The 15,957-nt window shown below is 38.5% G+C and overlaps 1 protein-coding gene across 1 annotated transcript in view; it reads left to right on the top strand.

The window, feature by feature from the left end:
- The window catches only part of scfd1 (sec1 family domain containing 1), a 41,529-nt gene that overhangs the window by 24,532 nt on the left and 1,040 nt on the right, over positions 1-15,957 (top strand). The window contains exons 15-22 of the mRNA XM_088924670.1: positions 808-904; positions 3,609-3,679; positions 4,709-4,788; positions 6,778-6,840; positions 7,470-7,545; positions 8,011-8,064; positions 12,180-12,232; positions 14,970-15,003. Of these exons, the coding sequence (XP_088780796.1) occupies positions 808-904; positions 3,609-3,679; positions 4,709-4,788; positions 6,778-6,840; positions 7,470-7,545; positions 8,011-8,064; positions 12,180-12,232; positions 14,970-15,003 (528 nt within the window). The remainder of the gene's footprint in view (positions 1-807; positions 905-3,608; positions 3,680-4,708; positions 4,789-6,777; positions 6,841-7,469; positions 7,546-8,010; positions 8,065-12,179; positions 12,233-14,969; positions 15,004-15,957) is intronic.

The following is a 15,957-nucleotide window of genomic DNA, read 5'->3' as shown; positions in this document are numbered from 1 at the left end:
GATCAAAAGCTTTTGACAGTCAGAATCTGGTGGGAAGCATTCTGATACTGTAGCACCCAGCTGCAGTAAGGAATAAGAACAATATGTAAACATGAAAGCAGATGAATCTTTCATCTTTTGCGTTCGCGTTGTCATAACTTAATATCTCTCATGCAGTCATTCCCCCCATCGCATCCTTACGAGCTTCCTCAGCTTTGTCCAGATGACTGTTTAAGTAAATCAAACACCAAAATGCTTTTAGCAAAGCAAATTTCAGTTAAAGACACAGAAGACAGTTGTTTGGAGCAAATGATCAAGCGGATACCATGAAAATAAGCTTTAAAGCACAAGCTGACACTTGTTTAAAATGTGTTGACTCTACAGTACATCGGTTGATCAGCTCCTTATATTAAAGCAGCACACACTGATAAACCTCATCTCATATACACTTCCACAGCAACGTCGTTTCAGATCAGAGAGTCTTTCTCAGGCTTATCCAGGGCTTATCTCTGTGCACTTTCTGGGATCACCATCTGCCTATAATCATCCGGGTTCTGCAGAGCCAAAACCTCTGGCAGAAGGTTATGTGGTGGCAGATGTGTCAGATGTTACCACTTCTCTTCACCTCCAACATGAAGATTGGACTATGGATCATGTATCTTTTTTTTCCTTAGTTTGCTTTGTTTTTTCCCCTGTTTCCCTTTATTTGCAGATCGGCCAGAAGTACAATGTTGAAGAATATTTTCTGTGGTGGTAGATTGTTTTTTGCTTCTTTGTTACAGTTGTTTCAGCTGCTGAAGTGGTATCTTGATACTGTTTATTTTGCAGACGCGTAAGCTTGATGTGTACTTTGAGTATGAAGAGAAGCTCATGAGCAAATCCACACTAGACAAGTCTCTGCTGGATATGATCAGTGATCCCGATGGTAGGTGTCGTCGGTTTTAACAATGTAACCTTACACCCAGAACGCTGAAGCTACTGTGCCACTTCCGCTACACGCTGGCCATTCAAATTCTGTTGACTATTTCAGATTAAATAGGAGCTATTTATATATCGGAGATGGAAATAATGAACAATAATGCTGTCATTTTTCTTATACTGTGTGATCCTTTAATATAAGGAGCATGTTAAGTTAATGTGTCCCACCTGCGTTGTGGTGTCAAATGAAATCCTGGAACGATTTCTCTGAAGTCTAGGAGGATTTATGGCTTTGTGTGAATTGCATTTGGCTCCAAAGTCCTGGTGAATTCCAGCCAAAGTGTTTCCTTACTGGTCGATACAGGAGGGCGAAAGAAACTTTCTTTCATAGCAAGAACTTGCACGAGCAGAAAGTGTTCTGATTTCTCATAGGACATGCCCATGGTAGTGGCAGTCTCCAGACAGTGTTTCCTGTCTGAAGAAACAGTAGCTGAATTTTATTAATTAGAGAGTCATAGACAGTTGGCGCTGTGGTACCACTCCACAATCTGTCAACTGTGTTTTAATAATGTTTGCTGCCATAGTTACTGAAGTTTCAGAACAAACACAGAAAATATTTGCATGGCTGCCATAGTTTAGGTACTATTAATTCACTTTGTGTCTCTGAGGTATAAAAAAGTAGGTTATTTTATTGAACCTTCATAGTTACAGGTGCTATTTTACTGTTCGTCGTTTGAATGCAGTGTGCCTAGGCTACTGAAGTTTCTAAGCAGATTCTGGAATTTACATAATTTTGCCATTTCCCCTGAGATAGAAGTAAAAATTAACTGATACTTCCCCAGAATTCAGAAGCTTTTAATCCTGGCTCTCTTTGAATTTTTGTCAAAATGTAGAGGGTAGTGCAATCTGAAAGCTTTTAAAAAAAAAATTTAATACCACGTTGCCTCGCTCAGCACTGAGGGATGTGTTCCAGAAGAAGTAGCGCTGTGGGAATCGGCTCTATTAAAGGTATTTATAGCCTGGGTTTAACGGGAATCCATTCCCAGGAGCACTATTTCTTACACATGAGCGACGTATGAAGGCTGAACCGGGGTATTGTTAATGGTGTTGCTGATATTTTTACCACAGAGGAGAATTTAAAATCCAAGGGGTTTATTTGAAAATGATTGTTCCAGAAGAAAAACCATCAGATCTAGCAGCACACCGATTCATTCAGCTTGAGCTCGAGCGGATTAGTTCTCTGCTCCCACGGCAGGAGGTTGGAAGGAGCTACACCTGCCAGAACCAACCAGGCCCTGGCTCCTTCTGGGGGGCTGGGATGTTCTCGGATGAGTGATTACAAACCATGTGCATCGTGCCACACTCTCACTGGCCACACACTCATTTTTCCTTTGCATTTTGCCTTTAGCATGAGTAGCAGCAGGATAAGCAATTGCAGCCTTTGCTGAGTGTGTTCTGGGTGTTTCCACTTAGCCTGTGTGTGTGCACCAGACAGGCACACGTTCTGTTATACAGGTGTATATGGAGCCCTAGGATGAAGCAGCACTAGGCAAGGCGTTATTGTATCAAGGCATGTTTTCAACCCCCACAAGAGCAGAATTGAAATTCCAAGGACTGTAGTTTCTTATTTAATGAGCAAATACAAATATAACGATATGTACTTGTTACTCATGATGTTTTTGAACAAAATTAACTATACTAATGTTCTTTTTTTTGGGACCAGAGAAAACCTAAGTACTTTGATGGTACAAGTGTGGTACCTTAACTAGTGTGACTTTTTAAACACTTCCATATGCATCATTGTCTAGATGTCAAAAAAGAGGTGTTGAGAGGTTTCACTGCCTACCTGCTGAAGGAACATGCCTTCCTGGCTGGCATTTATTGCTGTTTTACTGATAATAGTGTTTAATACCATTTTCCAAAAGAAAGCCTGTAAAATTGTCTCTTCCTTATTGGACTGTATACTTTTACAAAAGAATTAAATGTAAAGTCTAGCAGTGAATTTGCGAAGTCACAACACTTCTAATTTTTGTCTCTGCATCCATTTTCTGGTTAAGGCATTCTGAGTTGAATTACATGTCATATATGTCACGTAGAAAAAGAAGGGCATACAGTAGTTATCTCAGATTAGAGGTTTATTCTTCTTTTCTGTTGGTTCTTGTGTCCCTAAGCATTTGTGGATAAAACTGCGTTTGTGTGAAACATTGTTTTAGGCAGCTTTGTTTTCCCTGTTAGCCATTCTTCTCTACAGAAACTTCCTCTCCACTGCCCAGTGGACCACATTAGCAGCTGCAGAATGATTGTCAGTCAGTGTCCATTAAGCTCATTAAGATCCGTTCAGTAATTAGAGAAAACAGACTTTTAACCATGGCAATTACTGGTCTCTCTTGCAAGAAATTCCCTCTTTCTCCCCTTAGGCCCCCATTATTTCAATCCCATTTCTCCATAAGGACGTGGGAAAGCAAGGGGATAGATTGTCATAGGTTCCTGTGTTGTATTGTGTTGCCATAGGAAAACAATCCATGGCTGGTTTGAATAGCAGGTGGGGAGGAGAAAGTATTTTGCTGGTGACAATGTTGTGATCTGGAACACTTAATACATATTCTGTGTTTTTGAAACAATGCATTGCAAGCGCCTGTACACAGTAATCTGAACATATCAGTGCTCAGGATAAGGACTCTTTAAAGGGTGTGTGCTTTGTCCTCCCACAGCCGGAACTCCTGAAGACAAAATGAGGCTTTTCCTGATCTACTACATCACATCCCAGCAGCCTCCCACTGAGGTACAATTTTTAAACCACTTACGCTCCTCAGTTGTTCAGTACAGGCACAGCAGGGGCAAGCGTCACCCCCAGATCTGCAGTGCAGCCCCCCGATAAGTGCTGGCTCGGCATTGTTGCCGTCTGAACATTATGTTCATGGTGCAATTGAATAAACATTCTTACCCATTAATCTGTCTTGTGAAACTATTTTCCTGTACAATCTTCATTTCCAGTTTTCTTTGAAAAAAGTTTCTGTTTTATTATTTTATTTTTAAATTATCTGAAAGAGCATGCATACTGTAGCAACAATTATGAAGCACTTAACAATACTTTTATTGTTTTCTTTTTTTCTGACCTTTTCTGTGTTTATATGAAGGTGAATGTCCTGCAAATAAAGCACTCATATGGAGACCTTATTTAACAATTTGCAGTGAGTTCTAAGTAACAAATGTGCATGTAACTTAAAAGTTACAGTGAAGCAGGCGATTTACACTAATCAGTCAGTTAGTGAATTGGGGGCCAGGACTGGAGACCCCAGCTGTAGAGTGTTATTTATTCTTCCCAGCAGTTCTCTTTTACATGTGCTGTGAGGCCTGGTGTCCTTGTGTTCTGTCTTTCTGCTGGGTAGACGGATCATAATGTAAAGTGATGTCTTGTTGATCGATACGGTGGCTGATTGTCTCTTTAGGTGGGTACTGTATCTGACAACTGAAGTCAAGCAAGATGAAAGGAGAAATAATATGGAACATGTAAAATAATATCTTATTCCCTGTGTTGCACAAGAGCGATGGGCTGAACTCCTGAAAATGAGCCCTCTATTTTTTTGTTGCAGTGAATTCCTGCTTGCGATGCCAAATTTCTTTTCCATTCTGAGTTAGAAGCACACATTTACACAGCACATTATGGCACATTTATTGTTGCTTCTTTGTAACTTTGTAATACTGAAAACTAAGTTTGAATCGGTGAAAGAATGTGAACCCACCTCTAGTGTACCCGAACCGTTGCCTGTGCCTTTGAGTCTGTGGCCATGACTGAGTGGGTTTTTTGTAGACTGATCTGGAACAGTACAAGAGGGCTCTGACAGATGCTGGATGCAACCTTGCTCCACTAAACTACATCAAGCAGTGGAAGTAAGTTTGCTCAAGCGGCTTTTTGTTTTCCTTTCTTCTCTCGTGTGTTCAGTTTTGTTTCCAGTGTGTGCAAGCGTTCTTGTTTTACTCTTCTGAATTGAGGTCTGAGCAATTTGTGCAAGTTGGGGTTGGTGAGACTGAGGTTCTGCAATAGCAGTGCCTGTTCAGCCCCAGACATCAGCTCCAGGTTCAGACATCCCCCTCCCCTCCCCGGGCATTTCTAGATCAGCTACACGCTATACTGTTGTTGCTTATATGTGGCTCGGGTCCCCAAGCAAAATAAACAGGAGTATTTCTGTACCTGTATTCTACAACTCCAGACCTCGTGGGACTAGTAACAGCTCTGTTTTCCGATTGTTTATCACTTCCCTTTTTCAGAATTTGATTTCACAACAGGCGCCCAGTATTCCAAAGCAATTAAGGCTGTGACTGGTTTACCTGAGGATTATTTTACAGTAGATAAATAATTTAAAGTTTAAAAATTCAACTAGATCTTTGCTGTTGTCATTTAGGTTTATATCATCTGCATGTTCTAATAATAGTTAACTAATATTCACTACTTAACTGTTAAATCTAAGTGTATTTTCAGCTTTTATAACAGCATCAAAATGGTAATCCGTTTTACCATTAAATTAAGTACTAAATTTTTGTGAAAGGCAATCTAATTTCATTTTGTTAGAATTTCGATTATATACTGTATTAATATAAATAAAAACAGTATGCAACAAATTACTACAAATAAAGACAGTATTCTGTTGAGCATCTGTTTGAACAGAAATTTCTACTATGCAATGTTACACAACTATACTTTTCTTAGTCATTATACTCTGTTTTATGTTAGGCTAGCTCATATTTTCCCTTGGCTTTTCTTTGAATACTGATGATCATTAATGGCATCATTATAAGAACATGGGAACAATTAAAACAGCCCAGCTTGCACATTTGGTATTTAGTAGCTCATTGATCCAGGGATGACATCCAGCCCTTTCTCTAAAAAAGCCAAGGTATGTTCAGCAGTAAGGTTTGGAACATTGTTCTGTGTTTTATTGTGCATTCGGAAGAGATCTTCTGGGCTTTTAATTTTTAATAAGTGGATCAGGTCCCTTCTCAATCTTCTTTTTTCAAGACCAAGATGATTTGGTTCCTTCAGCCTCTCTGTGTAGGACATAACCCCCCAGAAGGTATCTGGTTGCTGTTCTCTGGACACATTACAGATCTTTCTGTAATGTCTTTCTATAATGTGGTGACAATAATTGTACACCATATTCTAAATAAGCTCTTACTAGTGCATTATACTGTTTTATCATAACATTTATTTTAAACTCACTGAGGATATATGCTCTTTTAAATATATATCCTAACATTTTGTTAACTTTTTATTGCTTACTCAAATTCATTAGAAGATGTATATGGTGTCAATATAAACGCCTAATTCTTTTTCAAAAGTAGCTTCTTCGTGCTCAACATGTCCCATTTTGTATTTATAGTTTGCTTTTGCTACCTGCATACATAACTATGCAAATCCCAACTACCAAGAGCTTGCTCAGTATTGAATTTGATCTAAATCATTTTGAATTTTATTTCCTAATTCTGTAGTGTTTGGTAATTCTCCTAATGATCTGCCAACATGACAAAATATACCAAATCTAGATCATTGATATAAATTGGGAAAAGCAGTGGTCCTAGCACAGATCCCTGTGGTACTCCACCAATTGCATCTCCTTAATTTGATCATTCAGCCCTTTGTTGTAACTCTGTTTCAATTTAAACACGCATTATTATGAATTGCAATTCTGCAGACAATGCTTCTCCAATCCAACATTTTTCTTTACTTATTTTGCGGAATATGCACAAAACATTTGCTAGTTTTCACACTGTAATATTAACATTGATATCACAATAAAATGCATCTTTTGAAAAGTTTTCAAATTTATTAAGTTATTGTAAGCACCAAATGTTAATAAGTCTATTTCTGTGGCTTTTCCCCAGAGCGTTTACCAAGATGGCTGCCACACCTGCAAGTTATGGGAACAGTGGAACTAAACCAATGGGGTAAGACATTGGCTTCACTCAGATCAGCGAGTGAGGCCAGTGCCATTAACGTCATGCGAGTGCTCTGTCTGCTGCAAGCAATTAGGAGTCTCTTGCCTTATTTTTTCCACACAGCCAAAATCAGTCGACTAATGGAATCAAACGTTTAGTAAGTTAGGACCTTGTTTTTTCTTAAACTCCTAAAAAAATCATCCCACATTGGGAAGTAGTGGGCTTTGTTCCATGTTCGTGTGCAGCATTCTGTCCCAGAGCTTGAAAGCTCTGAAGGCATCCTGCCAGCAAAGTACATACTGGTATAGTTTATAGAGACTAGTAGTTTATTAACTATTGGTGTGGTTTATAGTTTTTTTTTTTCCAGTGTGTCTGAAATCTTATTTTTGAGAGACTCACAGCACAGCCTGTTCTTGGTATCAAATTCTTACCTGAAAATTTCCTGTTGGCACTCTGGCTGCATGACTGTGCCAGCTGATCAGTATTTAAATATTAATCAATTCATGGCACCCTTTGTGTTGTTACAGGTGTTTTAATTCTAGTAGCATGAGTTTTACACACACTTCTCTCTCGTCTAATTAAGCAGTTTTGTAGAACAGAGCCAATCAGTATTATTAACTCTCCTGTCTTTTTCTTAGCCTAATTTCAAGGGTAATGAATACAGGCTCCCAGTTCGTCATGGAAGGGGTGAAAAATTTAGTCCTGAAGCAGCATGTGAGTAGTGTCAGAGGAGCAGTATTTTTCCACCCACAGCAAATGAAGCTTTTACTTATCGCTGTGAAATTACAAGGAATGCATGGTGTCAAATCTGTTTTTGCTGTACTGTGCTGATTGTTCCTAAATAATAATTTTGTTCTGGCGTCAATAACAGCCTCACAGGTCCTGGATCCTGAATTTCATTCTGACACTGTGTGGAGTTTGCATGCTCTGCCCATTCTGGTGTTGGGTTTTTCCAGGTGCTTCAGTTTCCTCCCCTATTCCAGTACCGCGCTGGCTGGGTATATTGGTTGCTCCAACCCTGACCGGACATTAGCAGCCTTCAGACACTTTGTTGGTTTTGTTGCGTGTTTTGATCTGGTGTTTAGATGTTGGTGAAATAGACTGTGTGTGTGTAAGTGTTTTAAATTTGCAACAGGCAGCACAAGTTTACCCTGACAGTTTACCTTTATTGTTTTGCAGAACCTGCCAGTGGCTCGCATTCTGGATAACCTAATGGACATGAAATCCAATCCTGTAAGTTTCTGAAAGTTGTTGTGCACTGTGCTCCTGTGTGAAAGCAAGCCTTCTTTTGCACGTGTGCATAATATTGGATATTAATACGTCTCTTTGAATGAGAGAGTGATGCAAGATTTCCATTAATTAATTCGCAAAGCAGTAATTCTTCAATAACCTCTTCATTCAAAGAGTGAATCTTCCTATTCATCAGCGCTGATCATGGCCTGCTAATGACTTTCTGTAACAAACGTAATTAAACATAATTAATGAAGTGGCAAATTCCTTATTATTCTAAATGTACTGGTTATCGGGGGAAGGCTATTCCATGTAATGTATAGAGCAGAAAAACCCCAAAAAGACGTTCAGTGAAGTCTGGGAGCTCATAGTATGGTACTGTAGCCATTTTTTCCTACAGGAGTGCCCAGTGAGACATGTCAGGAGCCGTGCTCAAAGCAGCAGAATCTTTCATTAGCAGTTGTTTGTTTATTTTACATTTTGAGCTTAGCAGATGTGTGGATGTGTTGTAATGGGTATTTTAACCTGGCTGCTGTGAAAAACGGAAACAAAGTTGACATATTACTAAAAATCAAAAATCATTGTACTGGGAATTTAAAAACATTTAGAAGAAAAACAGTTAGTAGTAGTAGTTATTGCACTTGTACTTTTTACTAGGTTGAGGCAGTCAGTAATCCCATTTAATAGTAAATGAAGACATTCAGCTTGTTATAATAAAAAGATCATTTTGGTTATCTAGTGTTGAATTTTGTGCAAATAATTCAGTAGAAATATCAGGACCTGTTCTTTTTTTGCAAAAGCAAATGCTGGTTAAAACTGCTTTTGAGATCAGAAGCTGGATATCCGGATGCCCCCAGTGTAGGATAAACAAAGCAGCTTTCACTCGTAAACAAGCATAAGCAAATTAGAATGAGTAATAGATAGATACTTTATTGATCCCCTGAGGGAAATTGCAGATGTTATGAATTATAATGTGTTAATTAATTAGTTTGGTTAAGGAACTCTGTTTATTTGAATTTTTTTAAGCTACTATAAGTCGGATGTTTCACATGCTTTCAAAAGCTGTCTGCTGCATGCACCTTGGCGTTTTGAAAGTTCTGATTTTAGATCAAATCCTTTAAATGACAACACCCCTAGCCACCCCCCAGATTTTCTTTCTCCTTTATTGAGCTAGAATTCCAAAGCAGTAATGACTATTTCCTTGGCCAAGCAGTGTTCCCCTTAGATAAATAAGGATATCATTTTTCACAGTGATTTCTTTAACAGCCAAGTCTTTTTTCATCTCATACAAGGTTGCATTTTCCAAGTTTAGGTTTTAGCAGAAAGAGCAGCTGTATTCTTTAGGCTTAATTTTATGTAGCACTTGTATACAAAGCATCTTACATTGGTACCGATTTATACAGGTGGCATTTTACTGAAGCTGTGTGAGTGAAGTGCCTTGCTCAGGGGTATAACCTCACCTGGGGTTTGAACCCAGAACCTTCTAGGTACAAGATCAAAACCTTCACCACTGCTGCACCCTGCTGCTCTGCTTTTGTGCTCATCAGTGCATGTCAACTAATGTTATTTAACCACAAACAAGGTGGTCTGTCTGTGCAAAGGGGCTTCCTTCATTCACTTACCACCTCGGAGAGGGTTTAGAAATATAATGATGTACTCCTTTTTTGGGGAGGGGGGGCATATCCATGTGAACTGTGGCATTTCGATGAGCTATAACTGGAATTAGTGGGAAGTGGATGTTCATGAATCCCATGACCTACAAAATTGTTAATCCAGTTTGTATCACAACACATGACAACTGTTTTATACAGGAGTTAAAAGTGTGATCTTTGGAATGCTGGGTTGGACATTTAGCTAAGCACAAACAGCAGCCCAGATTCTTATTTACATCCTGTTTTTTGTGAACTGGTAGGAACTTAAAGCAGTTCACGTGAACCCAGGTTGTAAAATGTACTTGTACATAAACATATGCAAGCGTTTCAGCACAACTAATAAAGAAACCACATCAAGTCAGACTTAGTTGTTGTGGTAAGTGTTAAGTCATCGGTGTCTGTCAGCTGAAACAACATGATGTTTGTAACCTCAAAAAAAACCCTCAATCCAAGCGTTTCGGAAAACTGACACAGTTGTTGAATTCCCTCGCCCTGAAGTTTCCATTAAACCTTTCTTGAAAGAACATGCATCAGCCTTTAGTCTTTCTGAGAGAGAAAAATGGGAGCTGGAATGAGTTTTTCTAAGGGGAACTCTTATTTATTACCAGCATGGCGAGGCCGATGAGGATTGGCAATGAGATTTAGACCTATGTGGAGAGCTCTGTGGACCCTTTTTGCGCATGTCTCTGGTGTGATTTGTGTGTCACCTGCAGAGACAGCCCCGCCAAAGACGTGTTGCTGAATGAATGCTGGCAATGCCCAGGTCCCTAGTGATCAGATTCCTTATAAAAAGCAACATCAATCTATTATACAAGTTGAAGATGCTTCTGAATTCTCTTTCTGTTTTTCTGTTTAATGAGGGGGGGGGCTATTTTGGAGAGCATAATGTGTGCTAAAATATCAAGTTTCTGACTGAAAATTATCCTAAAAGTTGAGTTAGCTGTAATGATGTTATCATTTTCTCAGCTTCTGAAATTACGGCTGCCTACACAATGCATGGATTGTTCGTCCAGGACGAGTAGAAAAAGCACAAATTCAGCAGCTTCCTAAATCCAGCGACCCTGCAGCTAAATGTGATCTGTCGTGTTTTGTACCAAAACAATGCCATTCTTCTCCCAGTTTAATAAAGCCAGCTCAGATTTTATATCAAAATCTGCGTTTCGACAGTTAATGCAGGTCCACCTTTGTAAGCCGATAGCTAAAAAATCTGGAGCATTTCACAGTTGGAGTAGAGTGCAAGCTGCTCTTTCACCAGGCTGACTGGAAACTATTTCTTCTCATGTGAAGGTATGCGAGTGGGGAGGAGTGATTGTGGTCATGGGGTTTCCTGCTTCAGTTCATGGGGGTTAGGGAAATCTACCCTGGTCCTAGGAATTAGGGAGAGATTTCCATTAGCAGCTCCAAAATTTCAATGTATTTTGGATGTCAGCCAGTCCACCTGGGCCACCCCTGCTCTCAGGCAGTCTCTTCCTTGGTTTTGTTTTGCACAAAGTGTAATGGTGTTATCTAGTGTTTAGTTAGTATAAGACTCCATAACCTAATTATCCTAAATCCCAGCTTTTTATTTCTCTGTTAATTAATGTAGCTATTATTTTCAGTTAGATTTTTTAAAATTACAGTTTTTATTTAATTTATTTTTACCTAAACTCTAAATGCTGTTGTCTCACGTTTGTGCTGTTTTCCTAACACTGGTCATGTACATTTCACTAGTCATGCTACATAATTCTGTAAACCAGACATAGTAAATCCTGGTACTGCAAAGCTGTTATCTGCTAGTTTTTATAGGTCACCCTTAAATTATTGAATTGTAGAATTATAAAAACACAGAACATGTGACTTGTGATTGATATAGTCTGTTAATTGATTCAATTGGTCAAGAGTGGCCAACGGTGGACTTAAAGAGGTACAGGCTGTTGGGGATTTTGATTACAAATAGTCTCTCATATACTTAATTGAGCAAATCAGATGCTTAAGGGGTCAAAATGAAATTAGACCAAGTCTTTACAAAGTGTTGATTAAAAGAGCTGGCCTTCCCTAAACAAAAGTGTCATGCTGTATATATACTGTATATACAATATCTAAAATATGAACTGTTTTTGATATGAACATTTTAACATGAGTTTAATATGAGTAATATAAAAACATGTCTTTATTTTCATGATAACATGCAACTGTACCTTGTCGCATTGAAGGTTATTGTTGATAAAACGTTTTGAATTGCATTTTTTTACCCACTTGTGCTCAGTTATTCAGATTTATTTTCCAGCAAACTTTAACTATTTCACTGATGGCTGTACTTGATGATCCAGAATTGCAACGTCTTGGTTTTCATTTTTCAGTCTTCTGTCCTGTTCAGTAAAGACTACTAGAGGTGTATATCAGTGCTTTAAATAAATATACATAATGTAAATAGTTCTTTATATTTTCTAGTGCTTACATTTCTTAAACATATTTTTTCCCTCACAGGAAACAGATGACTACAGATATTTTGACCCAAAAATGCTGCGTGGCAGTGAGAGGTAAGATCACTGCTCTGTGAAGCCTTTGGCAGTACATAGCACAGGAGCTCTTTAAACTTAAAGTTCATACAAAAAAGTCAAGCCCTTAATCAGACCATGATCCAAATTAAGATCCTGTAATGAAACAGTTTTATTTAAAAATTTTCCGATAAAGAATTAAATATATAATTACATTAAAGAATCCTTGGTCAGCATGTATTGTATTACATACACAGCATGTATGTAGAATTCCAGATGACTTTGTGGTTTTAACGGTGGTGTTCCCAGCCCCAGCCCTGATGTCCTGCACACCTGCTGGTTCTCATTTCACCTGAGCTCTCACAGTACATGATGTAACCTTTAATTGACATAGTAGGACATAGGATTAATTTGAAATCTTCCATTGTATTCAGTTCCTGAACATGTCGGAGCTCTTTATCTGCTGTGTTTCATAAATAAATTAAGATGTCCAAACTTTGAGCAGAAAATCTTGCAAAGGTTCCAATCGGTTTAAAATATTCAGTTAAGTAAAGAGCTGAGCTGTAATGAAAACCAACAAATCTGTTGGTAAGACATAATGTACTTTTCGTTCAGGTTGTTTGGTTTTTGTTTCCATCATATTGAAGATCTACCCTGTGCATAACAAGAAAATCGCCTCTTATTTTGTTGTAAAATCTTTGGATTGCAAGTAAATGCCAGCTCAGAAGTAAAATGATGGACAGTCTGGCATTGTGACGTTAAATAAGATCTGTTTGCCTAATTCAGCGTTGCTTCTCATGGGTTTATGTATAACATACCGCATTATCTGTAAGTACTTTTATCCATGTCTGTTATTTCAAAGCCGCGTCATGTTTGAAACTCATAAAAACCACATAATCTGAGAGTCACGTTTTTTTTCCCCCATGAATCGAGATTCATGAAATAATATTTTTATGTAATTTAGCATCATCTGACTTCCCAAGTGCAAGGTTTTAAAAATGGGGCCTGTTCCCTGTGTGGTGGGTTAGGTAATGAAAGAGACATGTTTGCAAGGACGTTGGTTTGGTTTGAAGAAGCTGGAGGAGCTCGGGCTTGCAGCAGCACACCTTTGCGATCAAAGGTTGTTCCTGATGATTCCTTTAATTCGGAAAATACTTAATTGGCATTGGGCTTTGGAATGTGTGCCCTTCCCCTAGGAGAGCAAACGGAGCTCAAATGATTTAGAGACATAACAGAGCAGAATATAAGTAACTGCGTTTTTCTTGGAGAAAGAAGCGGTCCGTGCTGGAAGGGATCTCCAGCCAGGAAAATAAAGGACCAAATCCCACACTTTCCCAATGGGGCAGCTGCAAGTGTCGTGTCGGGAGTCACTTGTTTCCACAGTTGGTCCCTTTGCTTCAGTGGCTTCATTCACAAAACATCGCGCTGAATTACCCCTCAGATGCTCGTGTCGAAAGTCAGGTGCAGATTACATTCATCTCCATTTGTGTCGACACAGCTCCTGGCAGCTCTTACATACCGATCACATTTAAATGATCCCTCAGACGTCAGTGAAAAGTTCAGTTTTCAGCACATCAATTATCCAAAATCATTATATGCGTGAAGCACCACAGTTGTAGCAGTTCTTGTTGGACATGTTAAATGGTTGACCCCAGGGGATGTAAATTATTAGCCTTCCGTGGCTATTGTAACAGCTGTAAGCACACAATTAGCAGAATGGACATATGTCTTTACTGTTTAGTATTGCTTCTCTTTTAACTTGGTGTTTGATGTTGAACATTTGCCAGCCTCTGTATAGGTTTAAGTGTAGACAACTCAACTGAATGTTATTTGATAGTGTTTGATGGAAAATGTTAACCATAAAATGATATGTTTCTTTACTAATATTAAAAACACTTACAGTCAGTGTCCAAAGTCATAATTCAATGATCCTGTACATCTCATTATATTCATTGAATTACAGTTCAGTGCAAAATAGCCATGGGAAAATTTATTTGTTTTTCTGATCAAGGTCGTATTTAAGATTTTCTGGTTGATGATTAAAGTATTGCAATGTTTAAAGATACCCAAAGGAAATATTGTCAGGGCTTGTCATTAGGAGAAACTGTTCCAAATAACCCATTGAAGCTACTGTGCCTTGACTGCTTCAGCTTAATTTATTGATCTGTTGACTACTGTTTATTGATCTACGTTTTCATGTGCATTTTTGTTTTTCAATACGTGTCACTGCTCTGGGAATGAGGCTTTGCAGCTACAGATTTTTCAGGATACGTTAAGCACAAATGAAACATTCTATTGTTAATTAAATCAGCTCTCAGACCTGTAGAATTTACAGACTTTATGAAGGATGTCTTCTCTGGACTATCTCGTACATGATTACCAGCATTCAAAGGATGGTATAGTGCTTGATGTCGGGGAGTAGCTAATCAAAACAGATGTAAGAATTACATATAACTGAAACTTAATCAATGAGCTTGAGTGATCTCAGACAGACAAACCTAATCTAGTTGGAGACTAGATTTAAATTCCACTAGAGCTGTGCTGTTACTGAAGGGAATTTAGCTCTTTAACTGCAAGTGCAAACCATTCTTGGGGTCTATGTTGGGGGTGCTTCTAACTTCAGTCCAGTCAGATGCATACAGTTCATTTAACTGTGTCATCACTAGAGTAAGACCAGATGAGTGAACATAAAAAGAAAATCATATGCCTGCACAGGATGTAGGATCATCAATCATAATCTCTGCAATAAGAATCCCTCAGCATCTGTTTTTATTTCTAGTTCAATCCCAAGAAACAAGAATCCATTCCAGGAGGTGAGTCAAACTAAGTGTTGTTTCCTGGTCAGATGCTGGTCTGTAAATCTCTCTCGCATCTCATTGAAAGACTGTTGAATCAATCTGTCCATCTTTCTCAATCATATATATATATGTAGTGCATATTTGTAATGGCATCACAATTAAGACGATGATAATCTATAGGCTGCTGTTTCATCATGAGATTTTTATCTGGACCTGTATAAACCAGCTGAAATGGAAGAAAAATGTACTTAAAGCCCCCCTTTTCCCCATTCCCTTCTTTTTCTTCCTTCATTTCCTGAACTCACTCAGATCCATAGCTTTTGATTAATGCCCCTTGAAGGCTTGTGTTAAGTGAAATGCGTACATACTGTACATGCATGTTTTTTAGTTCAGCATCCTAAAATCTGTGGCAAAGTATTTCAGGACAGTGACCTGACCTAGTGACGCCATCAAGCGCTGGTCATGGAGTGCCTAATCCTATAAGCAGCATTACGTTGATCCATGTGTTAGTGCTGAGCAGGTGGCACTGGGTCAGGACTCACTGCTCTTTGGCCTGCCTGATGTTTCCTGACTGAGCAGTGGCTTAGTTACTGTGCCAGATCACTTCTCAGATCGCTCTTGATTGGCTTGTGGGTGTAAGCTATCTGCAGCCCTGTTCTTAAACACAGCAAAACGTATTTGAGTCGAGCAATTAGGACATACTTGTTTTTCTGAAAGATATTTTAAATACCTCATGTTTATGCATTTCTGACAGTATTTTTGAATTTTTCTTGCATTCCTGTTCTGGGAGCAAGCTTATCATATTATTTAATTATCTGCTTATTAATATCAAAAGAATGTTTTTAGTTTTTAAATTGTTAAAATTGTAAATCAGAGGAAGATTATATATATTTATACAATGCAATGAAAATACCTTCCAATTTTCTTTTTTATTGAGTGAGATGTTGCTGTATTACAGTATTAAAACCA

Source organism: Atractosteus spatula, chromosome 9, assembly GCF_055471065.1.
Source record: "Atractosteus spatula isolate fAtrSpa1 chromosome 9, fAtrSpa1.hap1, whole genome shotgun sequence".
Taxonomy (NCBI): Eukaryota; Metazoa; Chordata; class Actinopteri; order Semionotiformes; family Lepisosteidae; genus Atractosteus; species Atractosteus spatula.
The sequence above is the reverse complement of the archived record's forward strand: the minus strand, read 5'-3'. Positions and strand labels throughout refer to the sequence as shown.